At 47.4% G+C, this 21,610-nt stretch overlaps 1 protein-coding gene across 1 annotated transcript in view; it reads right to left on the reverse strand.

The window, feature by feature from the left end:
• NPTN (neuroplastin) overlaps positions 1–13,749 on the reverse strand; it is a 65,711-nt gene extending 51,962 nt beyond the window's left edge. Inside the window, exon 1 of the mRNA XM_083183568.1 lies at positions 13,403–13,749. Within this exon, the coding sequence (XP_083039694.1) occupies positions 13,403–13,505 (103 nt within the window). The 5' untranslated portion in view covers positions 13,506–13,749. The remainder of the gene's footprint in view (positions 1–13,402) is intronic.
• Positions 13,750–21,610: the final 7,861 nt, after the last annotated feature.

Here is a 21,610-nt window from a genome sequence, read left to right on the forward strand (position 1 = left end):
TGGCCCAGGAATCTAGGCACGAGGCATCCCACACACGGCTGAAATGTGATAGGCGACCCCCACCTCGAAAACTTCCGTGGTGGGGAGACCCCGTCATGCTAACGGCTTTGAGGCAGCTGAAGTGGCAGCACGGTCATGATTACCGGAGGGGTTAGGCTTTCTAAACTTACCTCTCCTGCCTCTGTTTGCATTGGACATACCCCTGGCGCGGAAACGAGACCCGCGAAAGGACTGCTGGGTAGGCGTGATAAATGGACGCTTCGGTGCTGTAGGAAGGAACGTGGACTTTCCCGCTGTGGCCTTGGAAATCCACTCATCCAGCTCACTCCCAAAAAGCCTTTCAACTGAGAAGGGAATACTTTCAACACTACGTTTTGAGTCCACGTCCACCACCCACTGCCACAGGGCCCTACGGCCCGAGACCGCCATTGCCGAATTACGGGCATTTATAGCCCCCAATTCCTTCTGGGCCTCGCATAGGACCTTTGCTGTGTCTTGAATGTGACGCAGCTTCTCACCCAACTGCGCCACAGACATGTCCCCCAGCAAACCGTCCTGGATTTGAGCAGACCAAGTGTGAATAGCCTTAGCCATCCAACAACTGGCCAGTACAGGGCGTTTTGAAGCCCCACTTGCCGTATACATGGACTTGAGTGTGGTTTCAAGTCTCCTATCAGCTCCGGCCTTAAGAGTGGAGACACCCGGGACTGGGATAAATACCTTCTTAGAAAGGCGAGAAACAGAGGAGTCTACAACAGGAGGTTCCTCCCACAATTTTCTACCGGCAGGCTCAAAAGGATATGCGTTTGAAAACCGCTTAGTTAACTGGAACCTCTTTTCAGGGTTTTTCGAAGTGGCTTTAAAAACACCTTCTAATTCCGCTTGTTCTGGAAAATACACAGATTGTTTTTTCTGCGTCATAAAGAAGGGGTTTTCTCCAGAGGGAGGTCCAAAACTTCCCTAATGGCTCTAATTAAAGGCTCCGGGCCATGGGCTGGTGCCTGTTCCTGGACAGGCTACTGATCCTGCTCCTCCTCCCCCTCATCAAGGATATCATCCTCATCTGTATCAGGGGCAACTGCCGTTAAAGGCCTTTTCTGAGGATGGCTGGACTGGCTGGGAAAAGGGGTGATGATATCCATCCTAGCAGTTAAGATGGACAACTCTCGCTGTACCCTCATAGTCTGCTGTGAATTAGCAGCCAGCTGAGAGGAGACAGAATCTAGCAGTGTTTTAATGCTGCTGGCCCATGCGGGCTCCTGGTCACCTTGTGACGCATCGCTAAGTTGTGGGGGCAAACCACTGGGCTGGGCTGTGGAGACATACACGGTTCACAGGTAACCTGCGACTGACGCCGGCATAAACTTGGTGCTGCACACCATAGAGGTCAATTTCTTTACCATATTGCAACCTGTGTACTGCCACACCACACACACACACAGCGTGTAACAGAGGCAATGTGTTAAGGGTATACAGTATTGTAAACAAACTTAACTAGACAGTGTGGAAGAGATCAGAGCTACTTGGGAACCAGTGCACCACCCTGTAACCTTAGCTCACTGATTTGAGAGCTGGTTTGCACAGTAAAACACAGTGATTCATATAACATATAAACAGTGCTACACAGTATATGTATATGTGCTAGGCAACGCAATGCAAGCGTTAAATAGCACTGTAATTTGCTGTCTCTGCTGGCAAAAGGATCCAGGATCCACCCCACTGATGAGGATCTGCGTAATGGCGACCTCAGATGCTGAAGCAGCAGGAAGTAATGTTAAAAGCGTGCCCAGCAGAGCCTGGTCCCGCTCTGAGCTAAGCCCCGCCCCTTGCACGGAGCTGGCGCCATTAGTAAATGAAACTGACATTTTTTCCCCTTATCTGTATAAACAACAAGATATAGGAATAAACCTGGTGGTCCAGCGGCTATCTTATATGTCAGATTAAAGATGGGGGGGGGTTTCGCCTCTACTGCTGCCGCCATCTTGCCGCACATGAAGCCAGGGTACCCCCTGTGGGGAACCCCGATTGGTACTCACCACTCGACGACTTCAGACCTTGCCAGGGGTGTGCGGCAGCTGGGGGGGGGTCTGCTCGCCCCAGCGCAATGCTGTGCGGTGACAGAAAACCCCACTCAGGACAAAGTCCTGCAGCAGAGCAGCTCTGCGCCTGAAGAGGCCGGTGACTTTACCCTTCCCCTGGCACCCTCGAAGCAGGACTGCTGCTTTGGTCTAAAAGCAGCGCCCCAAAATAATAAACTAAAATAAAACTGTTGAAAAATCCTCTGGAGCTTCATGAAGTGCTGAACTGACTAGTGGAGGGGAGATAAAGGGAGGAGCCAGTAAACCCACACTGAAAGATCTGTCTCTCCTGCGGCTGTCTCTGTGATCTGTGCCTGTCTCTCCTGCGGAGGATCTCTATCCCCCATAGTATTGAACCCCAGTATCCCATAGGACGTTAGAGAAATAAATAAAATAAGGACATTTGACAACACAGTTAAGTGTATATGTGGGATGGAATGGATGTGGATTGGCTTCAATGTTTATAAGAAAACAAAAGATCTAACTATAAATAAACCTGGCAAATGGAATTTGTTATTTAGGAAACACAGAAATGGCCGATGACTGCCATATAGCTTTCTGAGCAAACACAGCTGTTATGCCATTCATGGATATCTCACACTAAGCCAGAGGTTCCCAAAGGCAGTCCTCAAGGCACCCTAACGTTCCAGGTTTTAAGTATAATCAAGCTTGGCTATAGGTGACAATTAGTAACTGTCAATTTTAACCTTAAAAATTAAGTTTACTTGTTAAGAAAGATTTATAAACTTTAAGAATTTCTAGGGTTAATAGAATTTTATTTTGAACTAGCTGAGGTACCTGGCATTGCTCTGGTTTGGTTGTGCAATTAGCATTACTTAAAATTTCATCCTTCTCTGTTTTAAGCTTGACAGATTTTCCAACAGGACCCAGGAGGTGGCTGCCTAGTGCCATTTTTGTTGATGGGGTTTTCCAGGGCTGTGGAGTTGGTAGATAAATGTTTCGACCCCGACTCCTTTGTATTAATATGCGAATGTATTTGATACATTCCTTGAAGGAAAGAAAGGCAACATACATATTATTACTACAGAAACTAGAGGCTGGGAAGCCAACAGTCTACTGTATTGAACAGTTAAAGCCAGGCATGTCCAACGTTGGCCCTCCAGATGTTTTGAAACTACACATCCCAGCATGCTTTGCAATAGTTTTAGCATTCTCTAATAGCAAAACTGTGGCAAAGCATGCTGGGATGTGTAGTTTCACAACATCTGGAGGGCCAACGTTGGACATGCCTGGTTTAAGCAAAGGACAAACACAATGAAAACATGGCCAGCATAACTCACATTTCCATTGAATACTTAGGACAGTCAAGTCTTTCCTGCAGTACCCACCAGCAGTACTCAATTGTTTCTTCAGGCAGGTGAGCTAACAATTGAAGCTTGCTACCCCCAGAGTGACAAGCTGAAATGCGTGAAGAGTAAAGGTGGGTACACACGGGGACAATATTGGCTGAAATCGCTGGGAATATGGTCGCTGAGCGACCATATTGCCAGTGATTTGGAGTGCTGCTGGCGATAAATCGCCAGCTGCGCGCTCCCGTGTGCACTCCCTAATGGTCCAGCGACCAGCTGTTTCCCCCGGTGCTGAGCAGGTGGTCAGCGGAGAGCAGCGGCAGAAAGATTCCCTTCTGCTGCTGCTGCTCCCTCCTCCCTTCGCGTCCCACCCCCCTTCTCCGCTGATGCTCCCTCCCTCCTCCGTTCGGGTCTCTCCCCCCCCCCCCCCACCGTGTGATAGCAGCAAGCAGACGCTGCTGCTCCCCCCGCCCCCTGACAGTAGCAGTGTCTCCTTTTCATCGCTGATGAAAAGGAGAAACTGAGCAATATGATTGCTGCCAATATATTGCTAGCAATATATCGCTAGCAATCATATTGCACCGTGTGTACACAGCATAACCCCCTTGAAAAATCAAACAGGACTTTTTACGCCACGCCCATACTTTGGTCGGGTTTTAGCCACTATTCACAGCTTAACCCGATCATAATGAGCGCAACATGCACAAATAAAAACATGGCACACTTGTTTCTGCAGCTTAACGTTAAAACTTTTTGGGATAAAATAGACTATATACACCTAAGAGCATCTGATTAGTATACTTTGTTTAACAATTTGTGGTCAACATATCTGCATGAATTACTGAATCTGCTGCAAAGCACAAGTGGTGTGATATATTGGTGAAAGACTTTTCAATGACATAATGGGTGTACACACTTTCAGACTGTTGGGACGACATATTCACTGGCTTAACCCCTTGGGTGGTATGCCCAGAAATTTTCTGGGCTCAGCTGCGTTGCTGCAGCGGGCTGTCCCGGAAAATTTCCAGGCATACCACTTTGCATTAGGTGCACGCCAGTGGTGCCTCCAGCTGAGCACCACTGGTGCACTACCTTTAGGGGTGCCATCCTGTCACACCCCCCGCCCGGCAGGGGAGCTCCGGCGTACTAACGCTGGAGCGGAGTTGAGGGGGGTGGCTGCTTCCTACGATCTGTGGTGGGTTTTGCTGGGGCAGGTTTCTGGTAGGTTTGTCCTGCCCCAGCAAAACCCACCACTCAAGGGGTTAATGGGTGATATATTGGTTTAGGGCAGGCATGTCCAAACTCTGGCCTTCCAGCTGTTGTGAAACTACACATCCCAGCATGCCTTGCCATTCCCTAATAGCATGACAAAGCATGATGGGACTGGAGGGCCAGAGTTTGGACAAGCCTGGTTTAGGCTGTATTTAGTATTACTCTTTGTGGTTTCCGTTCAGTCTAACTTGTTTATTCTACATATCAGACTGTAATCAACATACATTATCTGAGACCTATAGGTCTCAACTACAGGTAATCCAGGGGGCCACTACACGTGGTGTATTATTTCTAATGGGGAGTCAATGGGAGTCTACACAACCTCCTAGTGCTTTGTGATCTATACTTTTTCATATCAAATGTCCAGTTGAGTATAGGAACCCCAATTATTGCCTGGCATGCAAATTTGCAGCTGTGCAATCAGATGTGAATAACCCCATTTCATTAGTGCTCCTTGAGAACCACTGCTATACTTGGCACACTACATCACTGCCGAGATGTTCAGTGACAAATTTGTTTATTCCTTTTGAAAGTGGATTTCCAGACTCCCTGATCCTCGCTAAACTTTTCCTGCCCTGTTGTGCTCCTTCAAGTAAAATTCTTTGCTAAGGAACTCCCAACTTATACTCTTGTTGAAGTCTTCCAATCAGCAGGGCCCAGCTTCCTGCATCTCCTCACCCCTTCTGACTTATTCCCTTGGAGATTCCTCTACATTGTAAGTCCCTTGTAGTTTCAGTTCTGTTCGAATTTTCATTTCTACCTCAATCAATCTGTTCCTGTCATCCAACATCTACTCTCAATTGGACTCAACTAAAGTTAACCCAGAAGTCCGCATCCTGAAGTGTACTGTAGCAGAGCAGGTGTCCTTGGTGAAGACGAGTGACCTGTTAAGACCAAATCCTTCCTTGCTGTTGGATATTTCCACTTAGACGGATGGCAGCAGTAGTAGCTTAGATATTTGATAAAATCGACTCGCTGGATAGGTGGTATTCTACTGCTAATGTTTGAAGATTGCTGTACGTTTGATTTTATGTATCCAATAGCAATGAGTGTGGCTTAAATGGCAAAACACTCCAATTAGAAGGAATGTTCCTATGCTATTGGCCATGTAGTCTATTTGGAGATTCACAATTTAAGTGCTATCTTCGCAAAAAGCGAACAAAATTAGAGATTATATATTGAGTATAATTGGTATAAAGTACAAAGAAATACCATGAATATGGAAGGTCAAACCTTGTGCCATGAGACAATTGTCAGAAAGGTTATGGGTTTTCCCTGATATTTTTGCTGCAGCCTATACTTACACACCATGCAAATAATTGACCTTTGGAGAAAAGGCCAATGTAATCATGACTTGTAGATTACCAGAGAAAGAAGGACAGAACACTGAACATGCATGCTACTTTTTGCACCATCTGTCGGGCCTTTGTTCTTTTTGGGGTCGATTATATTCAAAATTATGTGATTAGCGCCGACAGTGAGCTCCTGCTGCTATTCTAATCAGAATGCTGGTACCGCCGACTAGTTGAATCTGCTCACACCCATCCTAGGTTGCGAGCAGAAATCCAACAAAACTAGGGGCGGCAATGTTGATTTGAGTCTTAGTGCGGCGCAAACAGCATTGCTGCGGGGCACTTATGTCAGAAAATGCAACTAAACATCCGCGAGTACCGTCATTCTCCAACACAGCATCACGCTGATTGTTTTGAGTAGAAACGACCCTTTTGAATGCTTAGGTGTACAATGGTCTCCTAAGCTTAGTACACACTAGATGCTGGCTCAGCTGCCGGAATGATAGGCAAGGCAGCTGTACACACTAAATGATAAACTGCGCAATGGCACAATATATTGTTCAGTGGCCGCATTAAAGTTCATAGTGTTCCTGTCTTTAAATCTGAAAATGTAATGAACAACGTGGGAGTGTAAAATAGTAAGTACATACTGGGCGATGTGAGAAATAGGTCATTAGGATCCACCGGACTGGACAACATAGCACCTAGTGTGTACCTAGCTTTATTTCACACACACACAGATCCCCCCCCCCCACACACACACACACACACACACACACACACACAATCTTCTATACCAATATAGCATGTGGTGCAAAACCTGCAGCAACTGGACAAATGATTCCATTGTATAGCAGGAGTAGGAAATGTAAAAGCTAAATGGCCATTGCTGTGTGATTTACGGCATATGTTTCACCTAAACAGTGTAAATTATCCTTGCTGTTTTTGTGACTGATTAATAAATCTAAATTTGTTGACTAATATGGAAAGCCTCTGGCACTTTCCCTATTAAGACATTTCAATGCTGCCTTGAGCTACAATCAGGAACTTCCCTCCCAGGGATCCCTTGGATCTTAAATCACAGCAATCACTGTGACCTTGGCAGGAAAGACCTTGGAGCAGGAGCAGCAGCGATGCTCCCAAGAGGAGGAACTATAAACCACTCTGCCATCTGAAATTATTCATTAGAAAATGTTAAAAAAGCATAGACACTGTGAAAGCAACCTTGTGCTTAATATGCAAATTGATAACTCTTTCATTGAAAGGCTGCAATCACCCTCCATTAACAAATGGAGAGACAGATCATATTTGAAAACTGCTTGAAATGGAAAGGCTGTGTGTGTCTTGAAATGTGTACTCCATAGGTCAAATACAGATTGTATTCCATTAAGACACTCGGTAAATGCATCCATTACAGATAAGAGGGAGTGAAGACAAATGGGTGCGGCAAGGTCATAATGTTACAAGCCTGACTTTCTTAAATAATGTAAGAGATGAGTTGCAGCATGTAATTCTTATCCAGACCTCTATGCTAGCTTGAAAGTACAAATGGCAGTGAGTGCAATCCATATAACAGATATTGAGCTTGATTGTGAAGTCACAGATGAGAAGAATTATAAAATGGACAAGATGCCTTCTGCAAGCTCTCTTCAATTCACTAATGTCTCCAAGGAGAGGAGTGCAATTTTAGTAGGATTGCTAACTGCAACAAATTTAGCTCAGTCATTACAATTTAACCCTTTGAGTGCCAAAGGAATTTGTCAAAATGGATACGCAATTAGCCAAGCAAACATTTTTATTCATCATTTACACAATTTTTTATTTGAATTTGTATAACAAATGTGAGAGCTGCTGACATATTTAGCAGATCTCTCACAGAGATGTTGGCACTCAAAGGGTTGAAAACAGTCCCATATATTCATATCTGTAAATGCAATATTTTAGGCACAAACTGTCTTCATTCACACTGTGACCCAGATTGAACAAATCTGGGTCACCGTGCATTTCAGGGATACTGCTGCATTCCCTCCATTCCCGCCAGCAGCTGCCACCCCCGGAGATTTCTTTGGGGAATATGCTACCCAATTTACTATAATATCCAGACCACAAAGCATTCTCGAGAACGGTCCCTTCAACTACCAACATATGAAAATAACAGTAGCCCAGTGTAGCATATGGGCTACACATCAGGGCGGAGGGTTCCCCTGGAAGCATCGACTGTGCAATGTGGTTTGCCTGACAGCGCACGTGCCTACACCCTGGCATTTCACTGACCACAATGCAGTAAAGGACTTTTCTTTGGAGCCCTTGTCCCTGCAGGTGTTTATTAATACATTCAGGTGATACGACAGCATAATGCAATGTGATTCACATTCCATAAGTGATCACTGAGAAATGGGCCCCAATATATTTCTATTCAAAATAGATAGTGCCTCTGCAATTTCTGTATGACATGTTCATTTGATACAGAAATACAATAGGGCAGAGGTTCCCAAAAACTGTCCTCAAGGCATCCCAACAGTCCAGGTTTTAAGCATTGAATGCTTCTCAACAGGTACTCCTTAGTACCTCAATTAACAATCTGTGCTGAGCCATGGATATGCTAAAAACCTGGATCATTGGAGTGCGTTGAGGACCACATTTAGGAACCTCTGCAATATGGATATTAAGGTACTTATGTAGTATCTGGGCTGCCGATTTCTAAATCGGGTGCATCGCATCGCATCGCATGCGACCATCGGATGCGATGCGATGCGATGACCCGATTTTTCCATAGGAATCAATGTTAAAATGGACTGAGTCCATTTTAACATGGAATTCAATGGGAAAAAGGGGTCCTTTTCATACCCCTACTATCCAAGTGGGCATGGAGTTGGATATAAACCTGTGGCGAGCGTAGCGAGCCACCGAGCCCGAAGCGTGGCGAGCGTAGCGAGCCCCGCGAGGGGACACAGAATACCGTCCCCTCGCGGGGCTCGCTTCGCTCGCCACGCTTCGGGCTCGGTGGCTCGCTGCGCTCGCCACAGGTTTATATCCAACTCCATGCCCACTTGGATAGTAGGGGTATGAAAAGGACCCCTTTTTCCCATTGAATTCCATGTTAAAATGGACTCAGTCCATTTTAACATTGATTCCTATGGAAAAATCGGGTCATCGCATCCGATGGTCGCATGCGATGCGATGCGATGCGATATCGCATCGCATCTGATTGTATGCCTTAACTTAAGGCATACAATCAAAAAATCGGCAGCCCAGATACTACATAAGTACCGATATTAATTTAAGTGCGAGTTTGTTAAGTTCCTGTGAGGAATACCCGGAGCTATTCTTATCCACACTCGCTGGTCATTTTCAGACTGGACTAGTCTACATCCTTGGCAAATGCCTCTCTCCAACAGGGATGGACAACAGTATGGTTACCATCAATGGCGATAGTGCTAGTGACCATTGATTACAGCATACTTTGTAATGGATGACCATTAATTGTTTTTTTTTATTATTTTAAAATCGATGCTCATCCCTTTTCTTTCCAGCTGGTGCAAGGGACAATCAGAACCTGGGGGTAAGGGTTTGCGGGTGTGTGTCAGAGCTATGCTTTGTGTCCCGGCACCTGGAGGGGGGGGGGGGGGGGGCTGGGACGAGAACCTACTCTGTTATGCTGTGCCATTAATGTAGGGAAACCATCTGGTTTAATTATTTTACATCAACCATAAACCATTGATTATTAATCATAGAGAGCCGAATGACATCCCTACTCTCCAATCTATCCTGAATACTGATGCCCAGCTCATCTTCAAACGTATCACTTTTAAAGCTCTCACTCCTCATCCATTTACATCTCTTCATCTAATTTGCCTTACCACTCCCATGCCTATCCTAGATTGTCTTAAGGTGCCCATACATGGTGCGTTTTTCAGGTGCTATGCTTGCTCCCATGCACATAACATCGCACAGAAAGTCTGTGCTTTTAAGTACTAGATTGCATCGTATCTACTACAAAAAGCACGGCGCTGTAGCACATTGTATGCTTTTTGTACTAGATACAATGCAATCTAGTACTAAAAGCACAGAGTTCATCGCACCATGTATGGCCGGCATGTCCAAACTGTGGCCCTCCAGCTGTTGTGAAACTACACATCCCAGCATGCCTTGCTATAGTTTTAGCATTTCCTAATAGCAAAACTGTTACAAGGCATGATGGGACTCGTAGTTTCACAACATCTGGAGGACCACCATTTGAACATGCTTGGTGTATGAGCACCTTTAAACTGTAATATTGTGTACAAACATTCCAATGTGGCAGCTCCAATATCCAGGAACCAATGGGGTGCTGGCTTCTGATGGAATGGAGGGGGAGTTGCGGGGGGCCATGCTGCATTGAGCAGCATGGCCCTCCTTCTGAGATAGAAAAATAGATCGTACTGCACGGTCTATTTCTACTTTCGATTCCGCAGGGCCACGCATCGGGAACAGGTGCTAGCAAACATGGTGTGATTTGCACTTGCTATCGAATTTGTCAAAATTCGATATCCCAAATTTGCACCATATGTACTCAGCATAAGACCATTTTCTTGTTTTACCCCTATTTATACTGTATCTTTCTACACACCCTGTACGTTACCTTGTAATTTGTTTTTTTTTGTTTGCTATGTACGGCGCTGCGGACACTTTGTGGCGCCTTATAAATAAACGTACTACTACTAGTTTTGCTTATTTGTTTATGTACTCTAATTGGGTGCTTTGTATCCCTTGTGGCACTATATAAAAAGGATAATAATTAAATTTATCACACTGTGCAAACCCACTTAATTTAGGAGATGCAGTTTACCACAACCAAGATCCAGATGCCCAAATCACATCTCTGCTTGCCGATGCATTTACCCCAAATCGGAGCAAAAATTCAATCGCTGTCATAGAAAGATAGAATATGAAGACAAATAAGAATCACTTGGCACAATTTATGAGTATACGTCCGCACAGAACTAGATCAATAACTTCTAGAAACAATCCATTCCCATCCAGAGAGTATTCCAATTACATATATATATGAGAGAGAGAGAGAGAGAGAGAGAGAGAGAGAGAGAGAGAGAGAGAGAGAGAGAGAGAGAGAGAGAGAGAGAGAGAGAGAGAGAGAGAGAGAGAGAGAGAGAGAGAATCTATCTATCTATGGGGTAGGTGCACCCATGAATAATCAAAATCTGTAGCTCTGGATTATGTACACACACCTAAAAACCAAGGTCACTTTTTGTAGGGGGGGCAATAAACCTACCCAGTTATCCGATGTACCTAGGATTAAAATGTATAACTCAACTGCAGATATCTGTGACCCTGAACTTTATGAGGGGGAATTACATAAAGTTTTTTGTGCAGCTGATAGAATGGAGCAACAATTGAATTGTTCCATCTCGAATATCGGCTGGTGCTATAATTTCTTCTTGCAGCCCCCCACTTCGGACGACACTTAACTGTTGTGGGTCGCTAAACCTGGTCTGAATGTGTGTGGGAAAACAAAATAAATTAATTGCTCGCTGAGGTGTCACTTTAATTGAAAGATTAAACACGCAAAAAACTATTGAATTGCCCTCTGTGGGTAATAAGGACCACTTCTTCTAGAACCAGTCTTGCGGATATATTTAATGAAGATTGTTTTTTCAAAGCCATTGATTCTTAGTGATTGAAAGATGGATGTAATAACACAATGATTTTACATCAGTGGTTCTCAAACTGTGGGTCCTGACCCGAAAGTGGGTCCCAACCACCTCAGCATGGGGTCACTCCATGTTGCTGACCATCATGCAAATGTGTCTGGAAGGGGGACAAGGTATAACTCATTAAGTAAACACCCACTGCTTCCCTCTTCCATCCCCCCGTTTCCCTTTTCCATTCCCCCCTGTCACAATAGTGGTCACTTCACTGACCACACATGTGGCGGCGATTTAGTAGTAACTTGCTGGGGTCCTGTAATAATTTGTATTGTCTGGCGAGGTCCCAGAGCAAATAAGTTTGAGCACCCCTGATTTACATATATTAACCATTGCCAATTTAAATGCAGTCCTCCAAAGGGAGGTGCTTGGAAAAAAAAGTGATCTTTAGTAAACAATACCCATTTGCCTCAAAACAGAGTTCTAAATGGAAAAAAAAGGTGTCCTATTTACCTATCAGTTGACAGATGCTTAATAAATAATTCCTGTCTCGCATCAGGTTTGTAAACACATTAATATTTTATTCTGACTGCCTCTCATCTTCAAGATACATGAGGATACATTGCTGAAACTACATATTACCATGCTAAAATGAAATACATCTCAGATAAACCCTACTTTGTCAGAAAAGAATGAATGTACCCTATAAATCAAGTCTGAAAATAAAGGGGAAAAAAGATGTATATATGCAGATCTCCACATAAGGCAGTTCCTTCAATCTTGACCAAATTACATGCCATGCTAACATATGGAGACTACACATGAGTTAACCCTCATACTCCTAGTCTGTCATTCGCTGGTGCATATATATTAATCAATATACTGTGCACACCCTTGGTAATTGAATCCTTGGCAGATACCATGAAATGGAAAAAAAAAACCATGAGTGTTCTGCAGATACACACCCCTCCTTTATAATGGAAGCCTTGTCAATTATTTCATATAAGAAAATATCCCAATGTTTGGTAGGATTTGGCATATTTCGAATAAGCACACTTAACAGATTGCAATGGCAACAGAATACAGATTAGCTACTTTGCACAGGTACACAAAGACAGCTTCAAATTGGTTGTCAAGAAACAGGACCAAAAAAAGGCAACAAAACAGTTGTCATACATGCATACTAAACACAACATCGCCACTTGTGACTGACTGTGCTGGAATTTGCAGTCACAATTGGCTATACTACACAAGCTGCAAATAATACGGTACAAGCACAGCACGGATCGCTGTGGTCACACTTATAGAAAATAAGGGTCCCAACAATACACATGACAGCTGACTGCAGAGGCTGCTAGACATTGACGAATGCTCTGCACGTAACACATACTACAAAACCAAACCTACTACTCTCAGAGTACATACACCAATGTGCATATACATACTATAGGCTAGATACCAGCAGCATATGGGGTGCATGGCAGTAACCTGACTTAGTGAAAATGTGATAAAATATGCTCTTGCCATAGTATCACATCCCAAGCTAAAAAGGGAAACCAGGATATTCTGCCCCACCATCGCCCAGAGCAAGCACACACATCTGTGCATACAGCCCACTGCGCGCACCCTTCCTCCATCACTACACCTGCTCATCCTACATGGACATATATAGAAGCTGCTTTAGAGCTCCTATGGAAACGCTCTGCGCTGCGACAAAACGACTGCCTGCACCAGCCCCTCGCAGCCCCAGTCTCACCTTCCGCTGCCCCGCCCGCAGCCCCACGCACCGTGCACACCCCCTTGCTTACCGTTCTGGGCGCCGGTGGCCGGTCCCGGGAGAAGGCCGCAGGAGACTAGCATCAGCCCTAGGAGGAGGGCTGCAGGCAGGGGGCGGAGGTCGCAGCGGTCCATGTGCGCACTGAGAGGGGAGACACAGCCAGCGGGCTCGGTGTCCAATCTCTCGGGCCTGGATTCCGGTATCCGCCGCTACCCCTCGGTCTCCTCCCGCAGCAAGCAGCCACTCAGTCTCGCGAGAGCCGCCTGTCGTGTGTGGGTAGCTGAGGGCGGAGCCCGGCGCGTCAGTCCGCCGGAAGACAGCCGCCCGCTGGCACGCCCTCCTGCTGCTGCTGCTGCTGCTGCTTCTTCAGTCTGTGTGATGTCACGATACAGATGGTGATGATGGCCGCTGCGTCCTCCTCTGGTTGCACATCACCAGCCTCACCTCTGCTTGCTGTATATGGACAACATATAACGGGCACTTGCGCACTCACTATGTATATAACTAGGTAGTGCTGAGGACACACCTAACCTCATTACTATGCAATTAACTGTGCAGTGACAGGACAAGCGAGAGCTAGAGCAAAAATATGATTTGGGCTCCATCAAAAATGGAAAATTATGCAGTTAGTTCCGTAATGGTGTGAGAGGGTTGTTATGGCGGTGCAATGTGGTGCCTGCTGCCATGCAGAACACTTACCTGCCCCCGCACACTCTCACCTTCAGGCCACAATGAACCACGGTCCTGGAAAACTCCAGCACCTGGACATGAACACCTAGGCGGAAGGAGAGGTGATGAGTATGGTTCTTCCTGGAGGCAGACTGATGCGCCCCAACGTCTCTACGGAAGCAATCTTTGGGCTCCAGGGAACGTCATCAGAGCCCGGAGTGTCACCTATTGCCACTTGTGCACCTAGGTGACTTGACCTTGCATGGGGTGCAAGGTCCACATACGCCCTGAACGAAAAAGGAAGGGAGATAGGCAGAAACGGACACAGAGATGGATGGACAAGATGGCACTCACCGTCATCAATCTTGTATTGCACCCTCGTTCTCAGAGGTCCCTGTAAGGAGACAAGAACACCAGACACGTGCAGAGCCTAACTCAACCTAAACGTGGCACAACTACTATAACTACACAAAGCCCTCAGGTATTGGTGATTCCTGGAGATACCCCCCCCCCCTGTTAATAATGCGCATGCACTCCCGGGTAGGTGGGAGTGGCCTCAAAAGGGGTGTGGGACCTTTACAAAAGTGGGTGTGGCCTCAGACCTAAAATATATATATATATATATATAGGAGCGGGGTTTGTAACTCACCACAAGCGCTGCACACAGTGGTGTGTCATGCTGCTGTGGTGCCGGCCCTGCTGGTCTGCCTAACGGTCCCGGGCTGTCCCCGCCACCGCTGGCTGCCTGCTTCCGTGATCGGATGCACTATTCCCCCGCAGCCTGTCACACACAGACAGACTCACGAGATGATGACATCATCTCGCAAGTTTCTCTGTCTACAGGCTACGGGGGAATAGTGCATCCGATTCCGGAAGCAGCCAGCGGCGGCGGAATTAATTTCTGTGTGTGAACCACAACGCGTGTCCTCGCCAGCCACCATCACTCTCGGGACACGTCACATCCTGCCCTACGATTCCGGAAGCAGGCAGCCAGATGCGTCGTAGTGATGGCCATCGTTGCCATCGATGGTTGCCATCGATGGCAATTCGGCAACTGGCCATTGATAGTGCTTAACTATGCAATGGATGACCATCGATATTTTTACATTTCTCCTACCGCAGCAGGGGACACTGCAGTACTGACGTATGAGATAGAGTGGGTGCGTGGGAGGAGTCGGCACTTAAGTGAAATTTTGTCTGTGGCTGGCTCCTCCCCCCTCTATTTCCCTCCAGACCCCAGTCTTAAAAAAGTGCCCGGAGGAGTCGGTCTCCTGGGCAAGGTCTCCTCAGGGGGACTAAGTTTTTATTTGTTTTTATTTTTTAGTGTGTTTTCACAGGCAGTCCCTGAATAGGGTGCCTGCTTCGTGGGAGGCTCTGGAGGGTCTGGTCGACACTGCGCGCAGTTCCCTTCCAGTACCCAGCCTCCGGAGCATCAGCTCCGGGGACCCGCCGCAGCTGCTTGCAGCTCGCGTTACGGGTCCACGGCTATATCCCCCTCAGTCCAGAGCAGAAGAGGCGCGATGCGCCATGTACAGGGGGCGGCCAGAGTAGCGCGCTGGCCGGGCAGTATCGCCGCAGCGTCGGCGCGGCAGTGACGGCATCATTCTTCGGCGGGCGCGGGAAGAAGTGGCTTGTGGGAGTTACTTCACCCGCACGGACGCCATCACTGAAGGAGAGGTGACTACTGCTACAGAGGTCCGCAGGCTGTTTCTACTTTCCTGCGCAGTCCTCAGTGAGCGCTATCTTCCGAATCTACTGGGTACTGTAAGTGACGGAGGATTTTTTACACACACACACATTGGGAGGGTTTGTGGCTCCTCTCTCCCTATTGACACCCAGGCCCTAGGCTTTTTCTCTCACTCTGAGAGTGTTTCATTAAGGGGTGTTTAGTGTTTGTGTGTGTGTGAGTGTGAGCCTGCGTTGTCCCTTGTGAAATTATCTGTGGGACACCTGTGCAGTTATGGCTGGAAAGGGTACTTCTTCAAAGGCAGCTGTTAAGCTATATGCTTGTAAGAGCTGCAAGGGGCAGTATACCCAGCACATGAAGGGTGTTTCACTTTGTGCTCCTTGTTATGGTTTATCAAAGGCTGCTACGCCGGTACTTTCCCCTCAAGCTCCACAGTCACCTGTGGATCCTATTTACAGTGTGTTAGCAAATTTAACTGCTGAATTGGTGGCCTCTAGGAAGGACAGGGAGTTGATGCAGTCTCAGCTCTCCAGCATGGCTTCAGCAGAGCCAGTTTGGGCCAAGACACTTATTTCCTCTGTGGATTCCCTATCACAGTCATTGGCAGGTACATCTCAGAGGAAGCCTCCTTCACCGGTAGCTACCAAAAGGAAGGCAAGGGTGTCTTTGTCTATCCCTCATCATTCAGATGATGATGACGGGCTAGATGTCTTAGAGGACAGTGAGTATGTAACAGCGCAGGTTCAGGATCCCCCTCAGGAGATTTTAGATGAGGAGGACGCACAAGGTGTGGACGGCCTAATTAGAGCCGTTAGGTCTACCTTAAACTTAGAAGAAACAAGGGCTCCGCCTCAGGTTTCTATCTTTGGGCGTATTCAGAAGACGCTGGTGTATTTTCCAGACTCTGCAGAACTGGATAACCCGCTGTTAGATATCTGGAAGGTTTCTGACAAGAAATTTCAAATTTCTTCTCGTATTAAGTCTCTCTATCCGTTTTCCCCTGAATCCAGGGAAAAATGGGAAGCTCCACCTACTCCGGATGTTTCTCTGTCTAGGCATTCAAAGAAGACGACTCTTCCAGTTCCAGGGGCGGTCGCCCTTAAAGAGGCGCCAGACCGACGGCTAGATACTACCTTAAAAACTATCTACACCACAGCGGGGGTTTTGTTAAGACCCGCGTTGGCCTCCGCCTGGGTGGCTCGGGCCATGGAGGTGTGGGCCTCTCAGCTTGTGTCTGGCTTAGAGCAGGACAGTCCTAAGGAGGATTTATTGTCCTTAGCTGAATTCATCAGAGATGCATCCACTTATATAGGGGAGGCATCTGCTGACGTTGCATCCCTGGGAGCAAAGGTTTCGGCTTCAGCTGTCGTGGCCAGGCGTGCCGTTTGGCTGCGGCCGTGGCAGGCTGAGGCTGAAATTAAGAAGGCAGTTGAAGCCCTGCCTTTTTCAGGTGATATGTTATTTAGTTCGGAATTGGACAAGCTCATCGCGCAGGCTACGGGGGGTAAATCAGCTTTTTTACCCTCTTCAGCTCCGGCTCCCAAGCGCCAGTTTGTGGCGCCTTCCTTTCGGGCCTTTCGTGGCTCCTCAGGTTTCAGAGGGAGATCGAGAGGAGGTTTCTCATCATTCAGAGGCCGTAGAGGAAGAGGTGCCAGAGTGGCCCCAACTGCCGCCGCCACTGCCCGCAGACCAGATCCCAAGGCCACTGTCAAGCCAGTGGCATGACGGTCTCGCAGCTCACGTGGGGGATCCCATAGTGGGCGTGCGCCTGTTGCAATTTGTAGGAATCTGGAGGTCCCATTGCAAGGATGCATGGGTTCTGGACATCATTTCCCAGGGATACAAGCTGCAATTTACGTCGCTTCCCCCCTCAAGATTTTTTCCGATAGGTCTTCCAAGGAAAGTGGAAGAAAGACAGGCCCTGTGCGGATCCATCCAGGGTCTTTTAGAGGCAAGAGTAGTGGTCCCGGTCCCTGCATCACAGAAGGGCAGAGGGTTCTATTCCAGCGTCTTTGTGGTGCCCAAGCCGGACGGCTCGGTGCGCCCTATTCTAAACCTAAAGGACTTAAACCTTCATGTTTGTTATCAGAGGTTCAAGATGGAATCCATTCGGTCCATTGTGGCGTCTCTAGAAAAGGGAGAATTTTTGATGTCTTTAGACATAAAAGATGCTTACCTGCACGTACCAATTTGGGAACCCCATCAGTGTTTTCTGAGGTTTGCAATAGACGACTGCCATTACCAGTTTCGGGCTCTTCTGTTTGGCCTGTCATCGGCCCCCAGGGTTTTTACGAAAATTATGGCATGCATGATTGCAGCGCTAAGACTCCAAGGAGTAACAATCATTCCGTATTTGGACGATTTGCTGATCAAGGCGCCAAGTCGGGAGAAGCTGGTAGAACACGCCACGGTGACTTGCAAATTTTTGGTAGACCATGGCTGGATTCTAAATTTCAAAAAGTCACATTTGACACCGTCAAGGAAACTAAAGTTCCTGGGACTCATTTTGGACACAGAAAACGAGACTGTCTCGCTTCCCATGGACAAGGTGCGAGCCATTCAAAAGATGGTGCGACACGTTTTGTCTTTGCGAAGAGTATCAGCACACACATGCACGCGATTACTGGGAATGATGGTAGCCTCTTTCGAGGCTCTACCGTATGGGCATTTTCACACAAGAACTTTCCAAGAAAACCTCCTGTCCCAGTGGTCGGGATCCCACTTGCAGATCCACAAGAGAATTCTTCTATCAAGGGAAGCGCGTCTGTCTCTGAACTGGTGGCTGTCAACTTCTCATCTTTTGAAAGGCCGCAGCTTCAGACCCTGCACTTGGACTATTCTTACGACGGATGCCAGCCTGAGAGGTTGGGGAGCTGTGACCCAAAATTACACCTTTCAGGGTCGTTGGTCTGTTCAGGAAGCCAAGCTATCGATAAATATTCTGGAGCTCAGGGCCATCAGGCTAGCACTCCTTCAGGCCCAAGACCTGCTCAAGGGTCTGCCAATAATGGTCCAGTCGGACAATGCAACTGCGGTTGCTTATATAAACCGCCAGGGCGGGACAAAGAGCAGGGCGGCGATGAAAGAAGTCCACCCGATTCTGCAGTGGGCAGAAGCTTATGCGTCCAATTTCACGGCAGTGTTCCTCCCGGGGGTGGAGAACTGGCAAGCAGATTACCTAAGCCGCCAGGATTTCCATCCAGGAGAATGGACCCTAAATCCGGAGGTTTTCCATCTCATCACGCGTCGGTGGGGGACTCCTCAGATCGACATGATGGCATCCAGATTAAATCACCAACTTCCTCTTTACTGTGCCAGGTCGAGAGATCCGGAAGCCTGGGCGGTGGATGCGTTGTCAATTCCTTGGAATTTCGACCTCATCTACATCTTCCCTCCATTTCCCTTGTTAGCACAAGTACTCAAATGGATAAAGGGAGGGTCAGCTTCAGTGATATTAATAGCCCCGGATTGGCCGAGAAGGGCTTGGTATTCGGACTTGAAGCTTCTTCAGGCCGATGTTCCGTGGCGTTTTCCTCTCAGGGAAGACCTTCTACAGCAAGGACCGTTCGCCTACCCAGGCTTGACGCAGCTACGTTTGACGGCGTGGCTGTTGAGGCCGATTTGTTAAGGAGGCGGGGTGTTCCAGTGGCAGTAATCCCCACCATGCTCAAGGCTAGAAAGGAGGTAACCTCGAAGCTTTATCATCGTATTTGGAAGTCTTACGTGGCATGGTGTCAGAGGAAGAAGGTGGAGAGAGCGGTTTTTCAGCTGCCTCGCCTCTTGGAATTTCTTCAGTCTGGTTTGGACAAGGGTCTTCGTTTGGGATCTATTAAGGTCCAAATTTCCGCCTTGTCTGTATTTTTCAACAGAAAATTGGCACTTATTTCGGAAGTGCAAACTTTTCTTAAAGGAGCTTTACGTTTGCAGTCTCCGTTTGTCCCACCGACTGAACCATGGGATTTGGGACTCCTGCTGGAGTTTCTCCAATCTGATTCTTTTGAACCTCTGGATTCATTGGACTTAAAATGGTTAACATGGAAGACTCTGATGCTCCTGGCGCTGGCTTCGGCCAGGAGAGTTTCAGAACTGGGGGCTCTGCTATGTCGTCCTCCTTTCCTGGTTTTTCACAGAGACGGTGCAGAGCTAAGGACTCATCCTAAATTCCTTCCCAAGGTGGTTTCTTCGTTCCACGTGAACCAACCGATTGTGGTTCTGGCCCTGTCTGGGTCTTCAGGAACGTTGGATGTCGTAAGAGCATTACGCATCTATGTGGATAGAACCGCTTCTTTTCGGAAGACGGAATCTTTATTTGTTTTGTTTGGGGCAGAAAAGAAGGGATGGCCAGTGTCAAAGCAGACTCTGGCCAGGTGGTTGTGCCTTACTATTAAGGAAGCGTATGCGAGAGCCCACGTTCAGGTTGCTCCAAATATCTCTGCCCATTCTACTAGATCGGTCAGTACTTCCTGGGCGGCTGCCAGGGGAGTGTCGTTAACGCAGGTTTGTAGAGCTGCCACGTGGGTAGGCTCCAACACCTTCGCCAAGTTTTACAAGTTTGATAGGTTTGCCAGGGAAGATTCTTCTTTCGGCAGAGCTGTCTTACAGGATCCTCAGCGCTCGCCCTCCCGGGTGTAGTGGCTTTGGTATCATCTCATACGTCAGTACTGCAGTGTCCCCTGCTGCGGTAGGAGAAACAAGGAATTTGGTACTTACCGATAATTCCCTTTCTCCGAGGCAGCAGGGGACACTGCACGCCCACCCAGCGCTTTTGTTCCTATTCAGCAGTCCCGTTCCTGCCATGATTGTTCAGCGGTCCTGCTAGTTCTGTAATTTTGCAGAATGTTTTACTTATCTGTTGGTTTGAATGATTGCCTGTCAGTTAGTTGGGGTGTTTATTCACTATTCTTTTTTTCTAGTCTGTGGTTCCGCTTTGCCTGTCCCCTTCCTTTCTCGGACACGTTTTTTAAGACTGGGGTCTGGAGGGAGATGGAGCCAGCCACAGACAAAATTTCACTTAAGTGCCAACTCCTCCCACGCACCCACTCTATCTCATACGTCAGTACTGCAGTGTCCCCTGCTGCCTCGGAGAAAGGGAATTATCGGTAAGTATCAAATTCCTTGTATCGATGGTCATCCATTGTGCTTGATTGATTGGCCTATGGGCCAATCAAAACACGGGGGCGGAGCGTCGCGGGTGTCGGGGGGCGGAGCTATGCTCCGTGTCCCAGCACTTTGGAAAAAAAAAAGCAAAACATCGTTTTGCTATTCCATCGATGGAGGGAAACCATCTGGTACTCCCCCATCGATGGCAAAAGTATTCGACATCGGCCATGAACCATCGATGATTTCGAATCATCGATGGTCGATGGCCATCCCTAATGCGTCTGCGCACAGGTAGAGAGAGAGAGTGGAGGGCTGGACAGGAGGCTTTTTCAGACACCCGAATTCCGGGAGAATCCCGGAATCCGGGAAACTGGAAAAGCCTCCTTGAGGGTTGCCACTAAAAACGGGAGAATCACTGAAAACGGAGAGGTGGCAACCCTACCTAGAACTGACTAAGTGTGTGTGGTGCAACACAACTATAAAAAAAACAACTTTGCTCTGCATGAACAAGAAAAAAATACGATACAGTGTAAGAGTTTACCACCAAACAATCCCTTCAAACCTCTGCCTATTTTTCGATGTTACACTCCCTACGTAATATGTTCCCAATACCTACTTGGGGACCAGCGAACGGACTGCCGCATAGCCTGTTCGCCTCCTAGCCCAACCGGGAAACGGTCATCTGTCAGACCTCACTTAGGTCAACAGTCATTAGGTCGACCCCGGAAGGTCGACTGGCCCCAAGGTCGACAGGGTTAAAGGTCAACATGGGTCAAGGTCGAC

The sequence above is a fragment of the Crinia signifera genome, chromosome 4, assembly GCF_055691185.1.
Source record: "Crinia signifera chromosome 4, ASM5569118v1, whole genome shotgun sequence".
Classification (NCBI taxonomy): Eukaryota; Metazoa; Chordata; class Amphibia; order Anura; family Myobatrachidae; genus Crinia; species Crinia signifera.